Raw genomic sequence first — 18,394 nt, forward strand, 5'->3', positions numbered from 1 at the left:
GTCTTGTTTACATTCCAACCGGTCTAACTAGGGAGTACCAATATGGCGACTTCACAACACTACCAACGGCCAATCAGCAATCCAGTATGCTGATTGAAGTAGCCGGAGCAACAGCGCCCTCTAGTGACTTGGATCTGTTCTGCAGCGTCACAAAGGAATCAAACACAGTGGGTTAAACAGTTTATTGAATTGATGTCTGATTTTCTACTTTTATTTCTGTCTGTCTTTACAAAGTGTAAAGAGAAAAAAAAAAGAAAAAAAAGGAGAGGAAGAGAAAAACAAATATTCACATGATTAAAACGTTTCCCAACGCAATCTTTTAATGATGTAACAAATGGGGGAAGATTAAATCAAAAAAAAAAAAAACATACAGGCACTAACAGCTACTTTAAAAGAATGGAAATATGTAGATAGCTGTCAACATGAGAGAAGTTAAAAGCCAGGTGATAACGTCACAAAGGCAGCAGCTGTAAACTGGAGGGGAAAAAAAGCTGCTGCAGCCTCTCAGCTGTCAGGTATTGGTTAGTCAACAACAAAAAAACACACGACAGGTTGCATACACGACTCAAATAAGTCCTGATAATAATTTCCAAAATCATGCATGCTTAAAAAAGTCAATCTTTTGTTTCCAGGTCATGTTATTGTACACGTTCGACAGAAGAAAACAAAGCACAGGGGGAAGGGGACTGATTGTATCCTAACTACAATAATCAAAAATACAAAGGCCCTGATATGCACAAACTGCACTGTCATACTTGATATCCTCTAGCACCATTATTTGCAAAAACAACAAGATATAAAACATTTGTGTGGGAAGAAAAAGAGTGCTTTACCATATTTTTTTTGTTTATTTTTTTTTATGGGGAAACAGTGAGTCCAAGAAACGGGGGTGTTATTTCTGAGCATAAAATCAACTAAAACAAACACAAAATGTTAGGAGAGGGGAGAAAACAAAGTATTACTACAAAGTAACATCATGCTCTAGTGTTGTGGGTATTGGCAGTTAAAACAACAAGTACAACTAGCACTGATACACATGGCTAAACATGAATACACTTACAAAAAATAAAATAAAACCCAGCAAGTTTAATTTGAGATCATTTTTTTTTCTTAAATCAAAGACACGGCCTGTTGGGTTTCCAGTCTTGTGCAAAATAAATAGGTTTCGCTATCATTCGATTACATCTGCATGCAGCCGTTTTCCTGCTTGTCTTCTGAGAGGTAACTCGTTTTGAGATGAGAACCAATGTTTTAGGCGCAGATTCAAAGAATTAAGCAAATAAAAAGAGCACTAGGCAGGTTGGCTAGGAATCATAGCTAACATGATCAAGTACTTGCCTCATTTATTTACCTGATAATAAAAAATAACATTACAGGTCTGCTTTGCAAAGCTTATGTACACAGAAGAAGCTGTGTCAGGCCTGCGTGTTCTTTAAATGCCATGCAAAAGCAAATATTAGTGTTCCTTTGGTTATGTAGAAAACAGTTCTGTATGTGTGTCACCCTTTACAAAAATAAAAGTATAGAAAATCACCGTAAAAAAAAAAGATCTGTGAATGTTTCCTCCAATGTAAAATAATAATAAAAAAAAAACATCACTCGTCATTAGTAATATACTTATTAATATCTGATTTATCATCTCAATCTAAATTGTACATTAAAACTATCATCAAATATATTCTTTTCTGGTACCTCTCACACTGTGATTTAATTGCTTTAATGTTAGTATTTAAAAATTAAAGTGTGAGAGGACACTTACAAGCTCTCACTCCATACAAAAAAAAAAAAGCAATTTGCAGCATCTTGTTTAAAACCATGCATGCCTCTTGAACTCTTTCCACTGTTTGTGGTGTTAATATCACTAAATTCAGTTTATTTTATTGGGATTTTGTGTAATAAACCAGGAGAAAATTAGAGCATAGATGGGAGAGGTGAAAGTGTAGCATACACCTGCATTCTGCCAATTGTTATCTTTTACATCCAAATTAAATCCTGTGCCATCACTTCCCTTAAGTAAACAGATCATTAATCAGGGATGACAGATTAGTCCTGGTAGCTCCAGAGCAGCAGAGACCCACAGCTCAGGCAGTAAAACATCTTGACAACTATTAGCTGGGATACTATACAAATCTTAACTTTGTGGCAAGGTTGTTAAAAGGGAAAAAAACTATTATTCACTATGCATGTTGCTACAAGCCCTGTAGGGGGCACAGCAAACCTGCAGATCCTAAAACTAACATCCAGAACATTGCATCTCTACTAAGAAACATGGTAGAGGCGGCATCATGCAGCTAAATTGGAGGAGGAAGCAGGAGGGACGTAAACATGAAATTTTATGCAACACTGTCTTGAATTAAATCTAACAGATGTTTAGTACAAATTGGTGTTAAAGACGACCAGTCCAATGAGCTGGTTTTAAAAGAAAAAAGGACAACGCTCTGTAGATTTACCCCGACAGACTTGCAGCTCTAAAGCTCCGCACTCTGCCTGAACGGAGGAATTCACTTTACCTCCAGGTATTCATCCTCCACTAAAGGGATGTTGTATAAAGAGAGAAAAAAGATTTAAAAAATAATAACAGGGGGCTTTAAAGTCCAGCAAACTATCATTAACCTTCCATTTCCAAATGACGTGTTGATCTTTTACATAAAATCCCAATAGAATAAAATGGATTTTGTTATACTTACATGAACAAAAGTTTTTTAAAAAGTTTAAAGGGAATGAATACTTTTACAAGGCACCATATCAGGAAAGGTGTTAAACAGCAAAAGCCTTCGATTTCCTTCAAGGTTTTGTTTTCCTCTCCTGATAGGTCTGCATAGCGTGCCGTCAAGTACAGGTGCAACATGTTTATTACATTGTCTCTTTTAAACAATTATATACTCTTATTATTATTATTATTTGTTGAAATGATATACACTCACGTGTCTTTTTTTTAGTTTGGGGTCCCTGTGTAGCAGGAAACCTAAGTGCTTTTAAGAATGCACAGACTCAAGGAGAAAACAAGGAAGAAGACCCTAAACAATGATAGGGTAGACGATTTAGACAATGGAGGCATTCTGGTTGCTCGCTTCTTACCTCTGAAATGCCCCATATTTCAGAACGCATATTGGATTTCTTCGTTGTGTTAGTTCAACGGCACATCAGGGATTCAAGGGAAAAACAAAAACACCCTCTGCTTTCTACTATAACACACTTATCAAAAATGCCAAACTGAAATGGAGTTTAAAGGGAACGCTGGGCGAGATGTAAAGCCACGCTAACACCACAGCTCATCCAGTCCTTAGTCTTTCTCATCACAACACTCTGAGCCTTTAAAAAGTTCCTGGAGTCTGTGCAGCTGGATCATGTGCACCTCTTTCAGTCGGTTGCACAGGATCTGGGCTGATGAATCGTCTTGAGCGAGCGCTGGTGCAAAACTGGCCATTTCTCCAAAAAAAAAAACATGAGGAAAAAAAAAGTGTTAAAAAAACCAGCGCCAGCTTGATCTGGAAGTACCATCTCTACAGCTGGTGTAACATGACATGAAATGCGACCTCCGTGCACAGCAGAGGCAATGATTTGTCTTTACACTGCAAATTTTTCTCATATATAATCCCACATCTTTTGCAAAAGAAAAAAAAATCATCACTTCAGGTTCTTAAGAAAAAACATGGCCAGAAGCCAAACTGTTGCCAAGTTTCAAGAAAAAAAATCCTCTGTGCACCGTAGTCTGAAACTGCTCCCTGTTCTCTGCACGTCTTGGCACATGACGTCGGTCAGGCCTAGATTCGCCGTTTTTGAAGTTCTTAAGGGAAAAAAAAAAGAGAGAGAGGGTTCAGGCGGCAGGGAGGAGGAACGAACCAGTTGTTCTGCTGTTTTAGTGAGGTTATGTGGAACGGAGGTCAGTTCCTGCAAGACAAGACAATCAACACCAGGGTCATTTATGCCAGAGATGATCTCCAATTATGTCATTACAAATTTATATATTTATACATGCAAGTGTGGAATAAATGTATTTAGCCTCCTTCAATGCAGCTGGGTCCTTCAGGAAGTATCTCTACCATCTTTGCACATGTAGAGAATTAATTATTTACTCATTCTTCTTTATAAACTCAGCCAGACTGGATAGAGAACATCTAAATCTCTCCATAATGGCTCCTTATTTGTTTCCTTTTAGCACTTCCCTCTTTATTTCTTCCTATTATTTCTGACCAGCTTTCTTCTCCCTGCAGGATAAAATACCCCCCACAGCATGATCCTGCCACCACCGAGTCTCACTGCACTACTGTGTACTTGGGGTGATATGCAGAGGTAGTATTCAAGTCTACAAAGTTAACCAAAAAAGTTTAGTTTTATTCTAAACTGTTGGAAGGCAAAATTTTTGCTGTTAGCCGTTCCGTGGGCGTCTTAGCACCGTCGTTGATGTGCCAAACTCAAATGTAAGCCATGCTTTAAAGATTTTCATCTGCAGGAAATAAAAAGTGGGAAACTAAATGTAAGACAATAATACACTAAAGCTTTTTTAATTGCTGTGTTATGGTAAAATGGTAGGGATGTCCTGATCTGATGTTGGAATACATATCAGCCTGCCTCTAAAATCTCATAGAAACATTTTGCTTCTCTTCGCTTTTCTATAAAGCTTCTCTAACTCTGATGAATAAGAAATGGGTCAGCTGGTCTAATACCTGATGATGTTAAATAATGTTCTGTTTGAGAAACTTTTTTTTATCATTCCATGCAATAAAAGTGTTCACGATTGATGCTGATATTGTAATGCTCAAAGCTGCATTATCGGCACTGTATCGGAAAAGAAAAAGTTGTATCCGGACACAATTCTAAAATCGTTTAAGGGATTTTGTAAGTTTTGTTTTTATTAGAAACGATGAGTTCAGAAAGTAGTTACATCTAGAACACATGCAGAAATACGTGTAGAGATTACCAGACCGTTTGATAGCGATGTGAATGTAATCAAATATAAAATGCTGACGTCAAACTTTAAATTTAACTTGTTTTTCCAGTTCTGCATTTTGATCTTTGGTTCCTTCACATAGCCTGCTCTAAGCATTTAGAAATTACATTTTTAGTTTTAAGTTTAATTATGTTCCTAGGAAGACAAGTGTTTAAAACTATATAAGCTAGGAGGTTTCTGTTTTTTTTTTTTTTTTTTTTTTTTTACTGGGTCTCATTCCTAATAAAAAGGCCCCCAGCATCTCTTTTTGGAGGAAAAACACGAGGAGGAGGAGTCGGTGTACCTGGCAACGTTAGCATGTTCAGCCGCAGGATTAGCTGGGCACCCAGTTGTGAGCTGAGCCTTGCGTAGTGGTCGGCCCCGTGTAGCCTTGGCCCCCAGGCAGGATGGGGTCAAAGTTGAAGTCAATGGCGTCTCCATCCATCAGGTCGCTCTTAATAATGTAGTCCACGTCACAATCCAGGTTCTCTGTGAACATGTCTATGTCCAAGTCTGTGGGTAGCCTATCCTGAGCAGCTGGGAAGCCGGTTGGAGCCCCAAAGTGACTCATCCCTGGAAAGCTCATGGTCTGATTGGCTGAGGGGACTGGCCCAGCGTGATGAGAGCTCATGACCTGAACTGCGGCCTGGTGGGATTTTAGAGCAGAGAGTGAGTTTGGATCCTGGGACATTCCAGAGAGGATCATCCCAAGGCCAATCTGAGAGTGATGCTGGTGCTGCTGCTGCTGCTGCTGGTGGTGGAGATGATGCTGCTGAGGCTGCATCTGGCTCTGCATCGCCATTGGTGCCACAGTGTTGGGCTCCAGCCCTTTGTTCAGCTGTAGCTGGTTGGGTTTGGGTCTAACACCCAAACCCATCTGGCTCAAACTTCCAGAGTTAGTCAGAAGTGGGCTGACCTGGGTCATCAAAACGTCATTGGGAGGAGGAGAGTCAGAGGTGAGCAGCGCCTCCAGGCTGGAGGGAACATGGCTGCTGTAATGGCTGCTTCCATGGGAGCTGGAGCTGGACATGGGGTTGAAGAGGGAGTTGCTGAAGGTGGTCGGCTCTTTGCTGGTTGGGCCACACAGAGAAACAGAGGCCTGGGCCCCGGTGTGAGCGGGGGCCTGCGCCATGCTGGTAGCCTGCAGCTGATGGAAGGAAGGGAAGCTGGATCCCCGTGGCAGCAGGGTGGAGGCAGAAGGCAGCGGAGTGGGAGGCGCCGGTGGTGCTGTGCTTGGACTGGCGGCGCCCTGCTGCCCTGTCATTAAGGTGAGGTTGTCGATCAGATCCAGCTCCTCCATGACTGTCTCAGTGAGTGTGGGGGTCAAGCTACTGGAGGCGTATCTCCCCAGCAGGCTGTCGTCGGGGAGGGTGTCATCATCTTCTTGGCCGGGTGCGATGGGGGACAAACGTCCACTCAGGGTGCTGGCGTTGGAACTTGTGCGAGGGCGAAAAGTGGTCCACATGTCGGCATCATCCAGGCTGCCACGAGAAGAAGGGCTGCTGTTGTTCACACCCCATTTAGGAAACTGCTGTGATGAGTTTGGGCTGTCTGCACCTGCCGAACCGGCGCCAGCATCCCCCCCGGCGCCAGCGGCCCCGGCCTGCTTCTTGGTCTGTTTGGCTCTCATGCGACTCTTCAGCAGTTTGCTGCTGTTATCCATGGAAACGGCTCGGCGACGAGGCGCCTTTCCCGTCTTTCCTCCTTCGGGGTTGAGCATCCACCAGGAGCTCTTTCCAGTAGATTCATTGTGCACCCTCAGAAACTTGTTGTGGAGTGATAGGTTGTGGCGGATTGAATTCTGAGGCGGAAGAAACAAGTCAAATCAGATACAGACTGAAGTAAAGGCAAACAGATTAAAAAATAAAAATAAAAAATCTGGATCAATATCAGAAAAAGCTATATCTGTGGAAATTATGAGCTAAGTAAAAAACAACTAAATGCTAAAGCAACATTGCAATTATTAGTTTTTGTTCCATATACACCTTTGTAGAACTTTGTAGGAAGACTGGAAGCATGATATTAAAAACAAAAACCTAAAAAAATCATGTTGAAAACTTTGGAGCATATTAAAAACTCAGCAGCATGAACAACAGCGTGAAGCTCATGCAGATGTTTGACTACAGCTATTTCATTGAAACCAGTTAGAAACAGAAAAAAAAAAAAAAATTACGCTTTCAAAGCCCATTTCTCTTCCTACAATTTTCAAAGTCTTTTTAATGGCATGCAAGTAAAACACTGATGGCCAGCTGATGTCTCCAAAAGGTTCCCATGGCAATCAAGGAAAACAAATCCTGGCGTTTAGATCCAGCGATTGCAGAGACTGAACGAGCGTTACTCCATAAAGAGCTGAAATTGTAGTATTACAATAGTATTATGAATTAATACAAAACATAATAAAGCAATAAGATCAAATTAAATACTGTTTTTGCTCAACTACTTTGACTTCTGTAGTTTTTAATTTGGGCTCTGTGGCTTGCCATACAGCGCGGCACTAGGTTAGCAGCCAGACTGACTTACAATAAGCATAAGTGTGACATTATGCTACAGAGCTTTCTGTAACCATAACAGTCAAGATTTCAGCTCCAATTGAGTTATGTTGTTATTGATGCTATTGAATGTCCTGAAAAACCTGTTTATATCCTTAAAATTTCTGGCTGCTGTAAGAGTTTCTCTTTTTTTTTTTTTAAAGCAATTTGAATGTCAGATCCATAGTTATCCAAAAAGGTTCTAAGCCGTTTCTGCTGATTCTGTTAGCCCAGACTCTGAAATTAGGCTCTACCTGCTTCTTCACAGACTAACTTACCATGTAGACGGCATAAACTAGTCTGGTTTCTCACCCTCTGAGTGAAGTAGCATCAGACCAGTCTACATGTTACAGCGCCGCTTTGGCTTTTGATGTGTGCTTTGAAACCATTCAAAACTTCCACTCTTTTTAAAAAAATAAAGATTTTCAATGTATGCTTCATTTTCAAGTTAGCCCAACTTCATTGTGCTGCTCTTTACCTTTGCTGTTCAATCCAGGCTTATATAAAATCTTTAAGAAAATTTTTGCTATCCGATTAGAACAAAATATAACTTTAAAAAAAGATCAAAATAGAACTTTATTGATCCCACAACTGAGAAATTCATCCCTGCATTTAACCAGTCGCCTTCGGGGAGCAGTGGGCTGCCACTGTGCGGCACCCAGGGAGCAATGTGAGGTTAAGGGGCTTGTTCAGAGACCCGGATTGCAGGCTGGGAGGATCGAACCGGGTACTTGCAACCTTCTCAGAGCACAAGAGCACTGCTCTAACCACTAGGCCAGGGGTCTTTAATATTTTCCAAGCCAAGGACCCCCAAACTGATGGTGAGATGGAGCGAGGACCTCCTAATTATATATATTGTATGAAATTGTGTTATATCAAACTGGTCTTATAGTCACTCTCATTACATTACTCCATCTGTAATAAAGTAATTTCTCCCTGGGATTATTAAAGTATTTCTGATTCTGATTCCTGGTTGATGGGTGTTGTGAATGAAACGGTGCCCAGCTTGAAAGAGCTCCTGTGTGTCGCTGAATGTGTGCATTGATGACTGAAAGCCATCTTCTGCCTCCATTTATCTGTTTACTTCAGTGTGTTGAATTCATGTTAATGTGAATTTAAAAACATTTTAATTAGTGGAAAAAATTGCAGGGGGGAATATGGAAAAAAAAAAAAAAAAAGTCTAATGAACCAAAACTTTTGCGACCCCCATGCAGTACCTCCGTGGACTCCCTGGGGGTTGCGGACCCCCTGTTGAAGACCTCCGCACTAGGCCACCACTTCCAAATTAGAAAAATATTCAAAAAAATAAATTAATTCATTTTGAAGTATGGGCCCCTCTTAGATGCTTGGGTAACTATAAAAAGCATACAATCTATGATCTTTCCAAGATTTAAGATAAGATAGATTTTTTTTCTTACTTTTAATGTAATGCTGATTCTGTTTTGACTTGTTTAAGAGATACAAAAAAAAGTGAAACACCTGATTTACTGTTGTGAACATCAGAGCTCACCTTCCATCCTGCAGAGCTGTTGCTGTCTCCCTTGTCTCTGAAGTAAGGCACAGTTTTCACCATCCAGTCATAGATCTGAGCCAGGGTCAGCCTCTTTTCCGGCGAGTTCTCTATGGCCTGGCTTATCAGATCAGCGTAGCTCTGGTTCCCCCACGCGTTGCGCCGGGAGGATCCTTTGCGGGGCGTCGCTCCGGCTCCACCCACACCCATCACGGCGCCGCCCTCCTCCGCTGCAGCCGCCGCGGCAGCTTTCTCTGGCTCGGAGGTGATTTGCTGCGGTTCGGGCTTGTCCTCGTCGGCTGCGGGCGGGGTCCCAGCGGCGGACTCGGCCCCGTCCGCCCCCTCCGCTTTGACAGCAGAGATGTCAGGTCTCGGGAGCGGCCACGTGCAGGAGCGGGGTCTACTCTGGGGCTCAAAATCAGGGTCGATGGGTGGCATGGAAGAGTCCTCCATGTTGGTTCTCGGAACTTCAGCTGAAAAAGTTCCCTTATGGTTAAAACGTTTTAAATATCACAACAACAACAAAAAGTTTGTGAAAAGCAACAAAATAAATATATTACAAGTACCTCAATCAAGGGGCTTCAATAGAGGGGCCTGGAAAGGAGACACGGTAATCTGGACACACCAATGGCCTCAGTTAATCCTCAGATTGGAGATTAGGGAACCCAAATAATCTCCTTAATAGTAACTATCATAAACCTTCCGATTTATAAACAAAGAAGAAGGCTGCCTGAGTCTCTTTGTTTCAATGAAACAAAAACAGAGGAGTGTCATTGAGCAGCAAAACATCTGGATCTACAGCGGTTAGAGCTCATCTGAAATATGAATATAGAAACGTGTTCTGTATTCATCTCAAAAATATATATATGTATGGATATAAAATATTTTTTCTAATTAAAATATATATTTATAATTGATCGAGAAAATATTCTGTACCAAATTTCTGTTTTTTCGTTAGAAATTAATTTAAAAAATTGTTTGTGGAGTCTGTTTACATATCAATAAAAATAGAACTGATTAAAAAGTAGACAAAGTGAATATTAAAGATAGCAGATAATAATAGCAGTAAAAATGAAACAAATGTCTGAGGAGCGACAGAATGAACAAACAGTTCTGAGACTCTGTCCACTGTCTCTGTGTCCTTTCGGGGATTTAAACATCCAAACAGCTGTGAAAACAGCACAGGACAATGGGAATGTGCTTTAATATATCCTTTAAAAGAAGTTTATAACAGAAAATATGGATGAGTATAAAAGTAGTCGGTCTGCGCCTTAGGTCCGCTCCATGCGCCACATCGCGGCCAGACGCATGTCACCAACTGCCATGTTTCTCCCGCAGTCCTGCCGCCTCACACGGTGCTCAAACACTTCACAAACACACCGCTCCCGATCATCCGCTGTAAGCTTCGTGAACTTTGTAAAGGAATCCCCCAGTTTGTTCCCGGGAACTCCGTGGAGCCCTCTCGTCAGCAGGTCTGTCGGCTCCCCGCTCGCCGCACTTTCCAACCAGCAGCGATAGCCGCCGTAACGCTAGCTGCTTAAGCTCCTGCTACTCCAGAGTTTACAATCCGTGAAAAAGTCCGCGAAAAAAAACAAATAAGCTTCTCCAAGCAGCCGTTTTACTTCCGATAAGAGTTTCGAGGAACTTTCCACCGTCGTAGCGATCCAAATACTCGCTTCTGCGCTCTCTTTTTTACTTATTTTGCTTTGTTTTGTTTTGACTCGAGGCGAAGACTCCCTTCTGACGTCTGTTTACCACTGTTAGGCAACGCGCTCTGCGCATGCGCACAGCGGCATGCTGGGAAACCGAGTCCTCCCCATGTGTCAGACAGCGCTGGCTTAGCGGCTCCTAGTCAACATGAACCTGCGTTATGTAATAGTTTATGAAGGAGTACTGAGAACACTTTGTCCGTTTAAAGTGATTACTCGCAATTAAACTCTTAAGAACAACAACAGCTCACAAAGCCATAGACTATACAGTTTCATAGTTCCAAATTATTATTTATGTCATGTTCTCATCCAGAGGCGTAGCCAGAAATTTTTTATAAGGGTGGCCAGGCAATAACTAATGTACACTGAGGGGTGGCCGAAATTAGATAGGCACACTGTTCCAACAGGAAAATTAACAAGCAAAACATTCATATATCTGCCCACAGCCTTTTCTAACAAATAGATGAATATATTCAAACATCTGTGCTGTCTAGATAAAAGGTATAGTGGATAAAATTCTTTTCAGTTTGAGTTTTGGTGATCATCTTCTCCATTGTCATTACTTACCTACTTTTATCAGTACTCATTCGGCAAAAACTTTATATTTACAAGTAATAATATCACATTAAATGATTATTTAATAAGTTTTTATTTAAATAGTTGTTTATCTATGATTTCACTGGAGAGTCCTAGATGACTGGCAGAGACACATAATTTTCTCTTTACCCCATAAAACACAAAATCTATTTATGCTTGAATTCTGTACTTATCATTTTTAATGTTAGTATACTGATGTGCATAATTAACCACAGTGTTTTTGTTGTCAAGTAACTGGTAATATATGAAAAATGTAAATGTTTTGAATATTCCACTTGAGAGTATTACTGCTGCCACCATCTGTTTTAGAGGGAAATAAATGCTAGGGGTGGCCACAGGGGTGGCCAATGATTGGTTAAGGGTGGCCATGGCCACCCCTGGCCCCCCATCTAGCTTTGCCCCTGGTTCTCATGTTCTAATTCTTAATCCCAAGGATGGAATATGACATTGGTGCTCGTTTTTTCCACTATGACCGCCTTAACTCTCCTGGAGAAGGCTCTCCACAAGTTTAGGAGTGTGTTTATTTGAATGTTTTTTTGCTACTACTGCAAATTTGCACTATATATATTTGTCTTGCAATGCTCTGAACTTCCATGTCAATGCGTTGTGCACAATGTTTTTTCTTCCACACTGTTTACATTTGATCACTGCTGCACTTTATGAAATGGAAATGTTCATTTCACTGCTAAGCTGCTGCTCATTCACCTTCTGAAAGCTGTACAAAACAAGATATCGTTTTGTATATAATCTGTGTATACAAAATGACAATAAAAGTCTAAGTCTAAGAATATATATATTCTCAATACAAACGTGGAACTACTGGACTTCATTCAAATTGGACAAACAGGAAGGACACTTAAACCTATGAAGTGTGTTAGAGGTTGCCATGATAACTGCCCTCCGAATAATGCCGGCAGTAATGAAGAAGATAGGAAGAGAAAGCGGGATGCTTGCTGTTGATAGCTCATTTAACATAGGGAGCTTTCAACATTCCCATCTGCCACTTTAAAGGTGAAGAGTTTCCCACAATCCTTTGTGTGAAAGAAAATTTTTGGCAAAGCCCACCTCACTGAATTAACAAAATTAAATTATTTCTTCCCTCATTTTGTTTGACACGTGCATATGTAAACTTATATTGATTGATTGATAGACTTTATATATCAGCTTAATAGTCAAAAAGAACATACCAAATGAAGGAAAAGGTGCATGGGGTATATACAGTGTATATATATATATATATATATATATATATATATATATATATATATATATATATATATATATATATATATATGTAGTCTATTATTTTAGCTATTGCAGTTATAGTGTGGCATTGTAGAGTCTGGTTGCAGCCGGGATGAATCCTCTTTCACTAAAGGAGCTGATCAGTTCCTCTATGTCTGGTGCAGAGGGTGAAAGGTGTTGTCCATGATGGATGTAAGCTTGGACAACATTGTCCTCTCAGCCACTTCCTCCGCTGATTCCAGAGTGCAGCCTAGGACAGAAGTAGCCTTTCTCATCAGTTTGTCCCACTCTGCGCTGCCAGGGGCCCAGCAGAAGACAGCGTAGAGGAGGGCTGATACCACCACGGAGTCTTAGAAGGTTTTAAGCAGGGGCCTGCTCACTCCAAAGGACCTCAGCCTCCTCAGGAGGTGGAGGCGGCTCTGGCCCTTCTTGCATAGGGCGTCTGTGTTATGGGTCCAGTCCAGTTTATCACTGGTATTTGAAACTCTTATGTTTTGGGTTTTAAAATGGAGACCTTCAGCTTTCTGCTAAATCTGTGTAATTATTATTTTTTGGAAGACTGTAATCCCATTTTGAGCAGCATCATTCACGCATATTTTCATCTCCTAATGAAGTTCTGAAAGGCTAAGCTTGTCTGGATTTAGCACAACGAACTGCAGTTCTTATTCCTAACAAGGACAGTATTATTACTATTCCTTCACCATGTGAAAGATGAAGGCATAGGAGCTAAAACAGAAGCTAGGAGCTATTATTTGCCCAATCAGAATCAGCTTTTATGTTAGGCAACATTTTCCCTTTTTCAGATAGTGAGGAAGGAAGGAAGGAAGGAAGGAAGGAAGGAAGGAAGGAAGGAAGGAAGGAAGGAAGGAAGGAAGGAAGGAAGGAAGGAAGGAAGGAAGGAAGGAAGGAAGGAAGGAAGGAAGGAAGGAAGGAAGGAAGGAAGGAAGGAAGGAAGGAAATTCTTTGCCATGAGGTGCCATGTTGAACTTCCAGTAACCGGGTAATGTAGATTGACATCACTAAACTGAGCATGGTTCCTTTCTATTCATACCTGAAACCTTGCAACACTAACAAGTTAGGACACTGGGGAGGGAAAAATTGGCTAATTGGGCACAATTTGGACATTTCTTCATTATGCTGTTCTTAATGTTCTTGCTAGAACCTAATCCATTAATGCCTGTGTGCTGGATAACTTTGAGCGGGCTGTATATTTATAGTTACACAAGCTGTAAACTAACCAGTTCACATTTTATCAAAATGTCATATGCTAATATGATTTTGGTTATTTCAAATTAGATTGAACTTTTTAAAAATACTTTTTAATGCATTGCTTTCTGCAGTCAGAGTTAAAGTTTACTGCTACGGACTAAGAATTGATTGGTTGGGAAAGCAACCAATCTAGTTGGTTAAACCATTTTTGGTTAGATCAACCAATATATTGGTCAGAAACCCACCAAACTACTGGTTTCGGCTCAAAATATTGAATTGGTTAACCAAACAAACATTAAGCATGGTAACAGATGCTTTACTAATCTGAATGTTTGGCTGTAGTCAAGTGCAGTGTGTAATATTTATGGACCTAGAGGACAATTAATGATGTGTAGATGTGCAGTATGCTAATGTTGGCATAAACCTTGGCTGTAACATTAGTATTAAAGTAGTATTAAATTCCAAGCAATTTAAGCAGAGACTGTAGCGTTGGCGTAGGAGTTTGCGCTTCAACCGAAGGATTGTTGGTTTGAGCCCCAGCTTTGGGTGTGAAAGTTGCTAAGCTACTTAACTACCATTTTTGTCAAAGTGATGAATTTGTACTGATTTGACCTAATACCAATATAGATTGGTTAAAAACACTAGCAAATCTGATTGCTTGTTTTAACCAAATGATTGGTTTTACACATAACTATCAACCAGATTGGTCAAATTCAACCAATCTGTTTTTAGAGTGCAGACTGGAGGTGGAAGGTTTAAAGGCAATACCTCATCTGGAGTCCATTCTTGAAAACCAGCTTAGCTTTTCTGAAATTCTATCTGCATCTTCCTAGTGTCACTCAGCCAGTTCTGGTGAAAAGAAGGGACTGATTGGCAGAAATCCATGAAAAGCCATGTACAATCTCAAGACAAACACAAGGCACAGTCTTCCATGGTTTCCTCTGGTATTTTGTTGTCTCAGTCTTTATATAACCGAAAAGTACTCCACTATTGTAAAATAGGAAGTGACGATGGTAGTTTATCTCTAGGTTTAAATTAACAGCATCTGTTTGTGCTTTAACCTCTCGGTAGCTTTTTGTGTTGTAATCATGATTCATCTTGCAAGCCTGCGTCTTCCTGTTCATTGAGATGAATAGTAACACGCCCCAACGAAACTGCACTTAATCTCCATCTTTAATGTTTGTTTTTAAACCTGTGCCGCTCCTGTTTAGCTGAGTCATGCCTGAGATGAAGGTGGTGAGAGGTTTCCTGTTTAAAATGCTCCTATGGCTCCAGGTGTCTGACTGCCAATTGTACAGCCATTTTGCCTCTCCCTGACATACTAACCTTAGAGCACATGTTATCACATCATCAAAAATAAGAACTACTTGATACATCACTGTTTTATTCTTTTTCTTTTAGCTCTATCAACTTTCTCAATTGACTGATAACATATTGATAATTACATATTCTGCTTTTTTGTGCCTTCATGCCTCTATTAACATTGTTTTACGGAGTTGCCAAGGTCAGCACGAGGTCCAAAGTATGAAGATGAAAATGTATGGGACTATTTACGTTTTGAACAAAGCTAATAGCCTCTAAGATAGCACTAAAGGCTATACTTAAGCTATCGCCATCACTGTCAACGTGGCTGTCAAAATCCCCCACTATGATGACCCTGTCAGTATTCAGCACCAAATCATAGAAACTATATAGAAACATATAGAAACTCTGAAAACTCATCTAAAAATAGCATAAGATGTAATCATGTAATTATGACGCTTTGTTGGTGCCTTCATGCCTCCATTAACATTGTTTTACAGAGCTGCTACAAGTGTGCATTTCAATGACTAAAACCGTGATGAAAATATTTTGTAAATCTTTTTATATATATATAAATATATATATATATAACTTAAATGAAAATTGTCTACATTTTCACCAGAAAAGAAAAACAAGAAAATATCAATGGAGAGACATAAAATCCAATTACCCAGGCACTGCCTGGTCGCTTTTGAGGAAGATGAGGTGTGCGAAGACCCATTACCTGCAACTGAGACCAAACTTTCTGACACTGAGCAGCACGTTTCTCTCTAGAATCCATTCATAGTCTTGTAATGTCATCATACCCAGCATAGACTGAGGACACCCAGTACCAGATGAAGCAAAGCAGCCCCAGCACATAACAGAGCCTCATCCATGTTTCACAGTAGTGACAATATTATTTTCTTGATATGCTTATTTTATCCATCTGTGAACATAGAGCCAATGTGCCTTGGCAAAATGTAACATTTTTATCTCATCTATTCATGGGACATTCTCCCAGAAGCTTTGTGGCTTGTCAACATGTAGTTTGGCAATCCTAGTTTGGTTTTATGATTTGTTTTAAACAACGGTGTCCTGTTTGGTCGTCTTCCATTAAGTCCACTTTGGCTCAAACAATGACTGATGGTGTGATCTGACTCTGAAGTTCCTTGAGCTTGAAGTTCACATTCCCTCTCTTTAGAATTTTTTTCTGGGCTATCTTTTTATCAATTGTATTATCCATCTCTCTGATCTGCCATCAATGTTCCTACTGAAGTCACATCCAGGGAAGTTTGCTAGATTCCTATCAATCTTAAATTTCTGAATATGTGCAACTGTAGTCACGGGAATATCAAGCTGCAAGGAGATGGTCTTCTAGCTTTCATCTTTAACATGCATGTCTAAAGTGTTCTTTTTAATCCTTTATACAGCAGTTAGTGAAACACTTTGGAAATCTAAATTTTAAGCCAAGAGTGTTATCGTGGGACAAGAAAAGACCTTATTACTTTTGTAACATTCAAAAAAATGCATATATTTTGATGGCAAAATAAAAAGAAACGCCTACTTGCCCTAATATATTAAGAAAAAAGCAAAACAAAAGTGCTTCTGTAAGAAATCAATGAAAAACAATCACAGGATAACAATAAAGCTTTAATTCTGATACAGGCAGTTACATATTTTACTTTTTTAACTCAGTTTTTTCATTTTTTTTTCTTAACTTGTTAACTTTTTTCATCTTAATTTAACATTCAAGGACTCATCTAAATATTCAAATGACATAATAACATGTACAGCCACATAGCAGTATCTTTGCTGAATGGTTCGATATAAGGCCTCACTGAGGGATGAGGGGCACCCCATTTGTAAGGGCTATGCAAGAGATCAAAGTGGTAACTTGCACTATAAAGGGTTAATATCCTGAGAGAACTCTTTCAACATATTCTCATTATCAGTTCATATGAAATCGTACGAAAAGTTATGCACACTATTTCGTACGTTTTGGACGTTTTTCCTCAAAAAACCAGATCAGTGCTCATGCGCTGGCAGACAGAGAAAAAAAACAGATCTGCGGACGGACGTAAAATTGGGAAAAACAGTGCAAAAATCACTTATTCATGTCTCTAACTACGTTGCTTGCTGTTTTATATCTTAGGGTTAGGGTTAGGGCTAATTGTAATTTATATTCTATGTTCTTGAATTGTGCGTAAGATGCGCATGCGCATATGACGTCCAAAACGTACGAAATTACGGTGCATAACTTTTCGTACGATTTCATACGAACTCATAATGAGAATAGGTTGACTCTTTCCTTCTGTGGTTCATGTAGAGTGTAGTACACACCATGTGACCAAACAGCACATTGACTGACCGTATCCCTATATAGAGACCCACTGACTGATTACAAGATTGTAGACACCTGTGATGCTAATTTGAGGACACAGATGGATATATCATGTCCCTTTGGCCACATTATTTTCAGCGTTTTTTTCTAGGGGTAGAACATTTTTGTTCAGGCCTATTTCATGAGTTTATTTTTTAAAATCATTCTGTTGAACCATGGTTAAAAAAAAAACTATGTCTGACACATCACACGTTTTACTAAATAGATCACTGTGACGTATAGCCCGCTTATTATAGTTGATCAAAACTGAACAGCACATTATTATTTAAGGTCAACAGTGTCCATTTTTGGCATGCTTTACATCTTTGCCTGTGCTTGTAAACATGATTTCAATAAACAGGACTTTAACAGGCTTCTGCAGATGTTAACAAGATGTGTACTGGCACAGACTGATATCTAAAAAATGCAGAACAATGGATCCAGAGGATAAGGGATATTCTGAGAAAGAAACTGAACAAACAAAGTGAACCTTTTTTGCCTATGTGTAAAATGCTATGTCTGGTGGAACATGGTGGACTAAAGATTAAACTGTCTCCAAGTTGAAAAAAAGATAGTGACAGTGTCATGGTGTGGGAATACTTTTGCTTTAGCTGGAACAGGGAAGTTAGTCAAGGTTAAGAGGAAGATTGGTGAAGCTAAATACAAGAAATGCATTTCACTGCTAAAATAAGGAAATAATTATATTCCCAAGTGCTACTGATTTAAAAAAAAACTCTCACAATTTTTTTTGAGTCACCAATTTCCATGTTGATCACGTGTACGTTAATTAAAACACGTTCTATTGAAGTTTATTAAATTAACCATGCTACTAATAAAGCATTAGTTGATCTTTTGAGACGTTTAATAGCTTTGAAATCAAATTATGCAGAAGGCCTAATGCAACCTCTGACTTGTTCTAAATGTTGGACTGTCTTTCCACACCTAACCCTATCTAATAGCAGGCTTATTCCTCTCTTTAACCTAAACACTTCAATTAATTTA

At 39.7% G+C, this 18,394-nt stretch overlaps 1 protein-coding gene across 1 annotated transcript; it reads right to left on the reverse strand.

The window, feature by feature from the left end:
• Positions 1-2,605: 2,605 nt before the first annotated feature.
• On the reverse strand, positions 2,606-9,793 carry foxo4 (forkhead box O4). The gene is made up of 4 exons (XM_038303959.1): positions 9,535-9,793; positions 8,969-9,441; positions 5,235-6,731; positions 2,606-3,891 (listed from the first exon to the last, which is right to left on the reverse strand). The coding sequence occupies exons 2-3, from the start codon at positions 9,419-9,421 to the stop codon at positions 5,265-5,267; spliced, it is 1,920 nt and encodes a 639-aa protein (XP_038159887.1). The 5' UTR covers positions 9,422-9,441; positions 9,535-9,793; the 3' UTR covers positions 2,606-3,891; positions 5,235-5,264.
• Positions 9,794-18,394: the final 8,601 nt, after the last annotated feature.

Source organism: Cyprinodon tularosa, unplaced genomic scaffold (genome assembly GCF_016077235.1).
Source record: "Cyprinodon tularosa strain WSP-4 unplaced genomic scaffold, ASM1607723v1 ctg522, whole genome shotgun sequence".
NCBI classification, from domain to species: Eukaryota; Metazoa; Chordata; class Actinopteri; order Cyprinodontiformes; family Cyprinodontidae; genus Cyprinodon; species Cyprinodon tularosa.

Coding starts and splice junctions, on each gene's coding strand:
- foxo4 (XM_038303959.1), bottom strand. CDS start 9,421: ATGGAGGACTCTTCCATGCCACCCATCGACCCTGATTTTGAGCCCCAG. Junction 6,732..8,968: donor ACAGCTCTGCAGGATGGAAG/GTGAGCTCTGAT, acceptor CTTCCGCCTCAG/AATTCAATCCGCCACAACCT.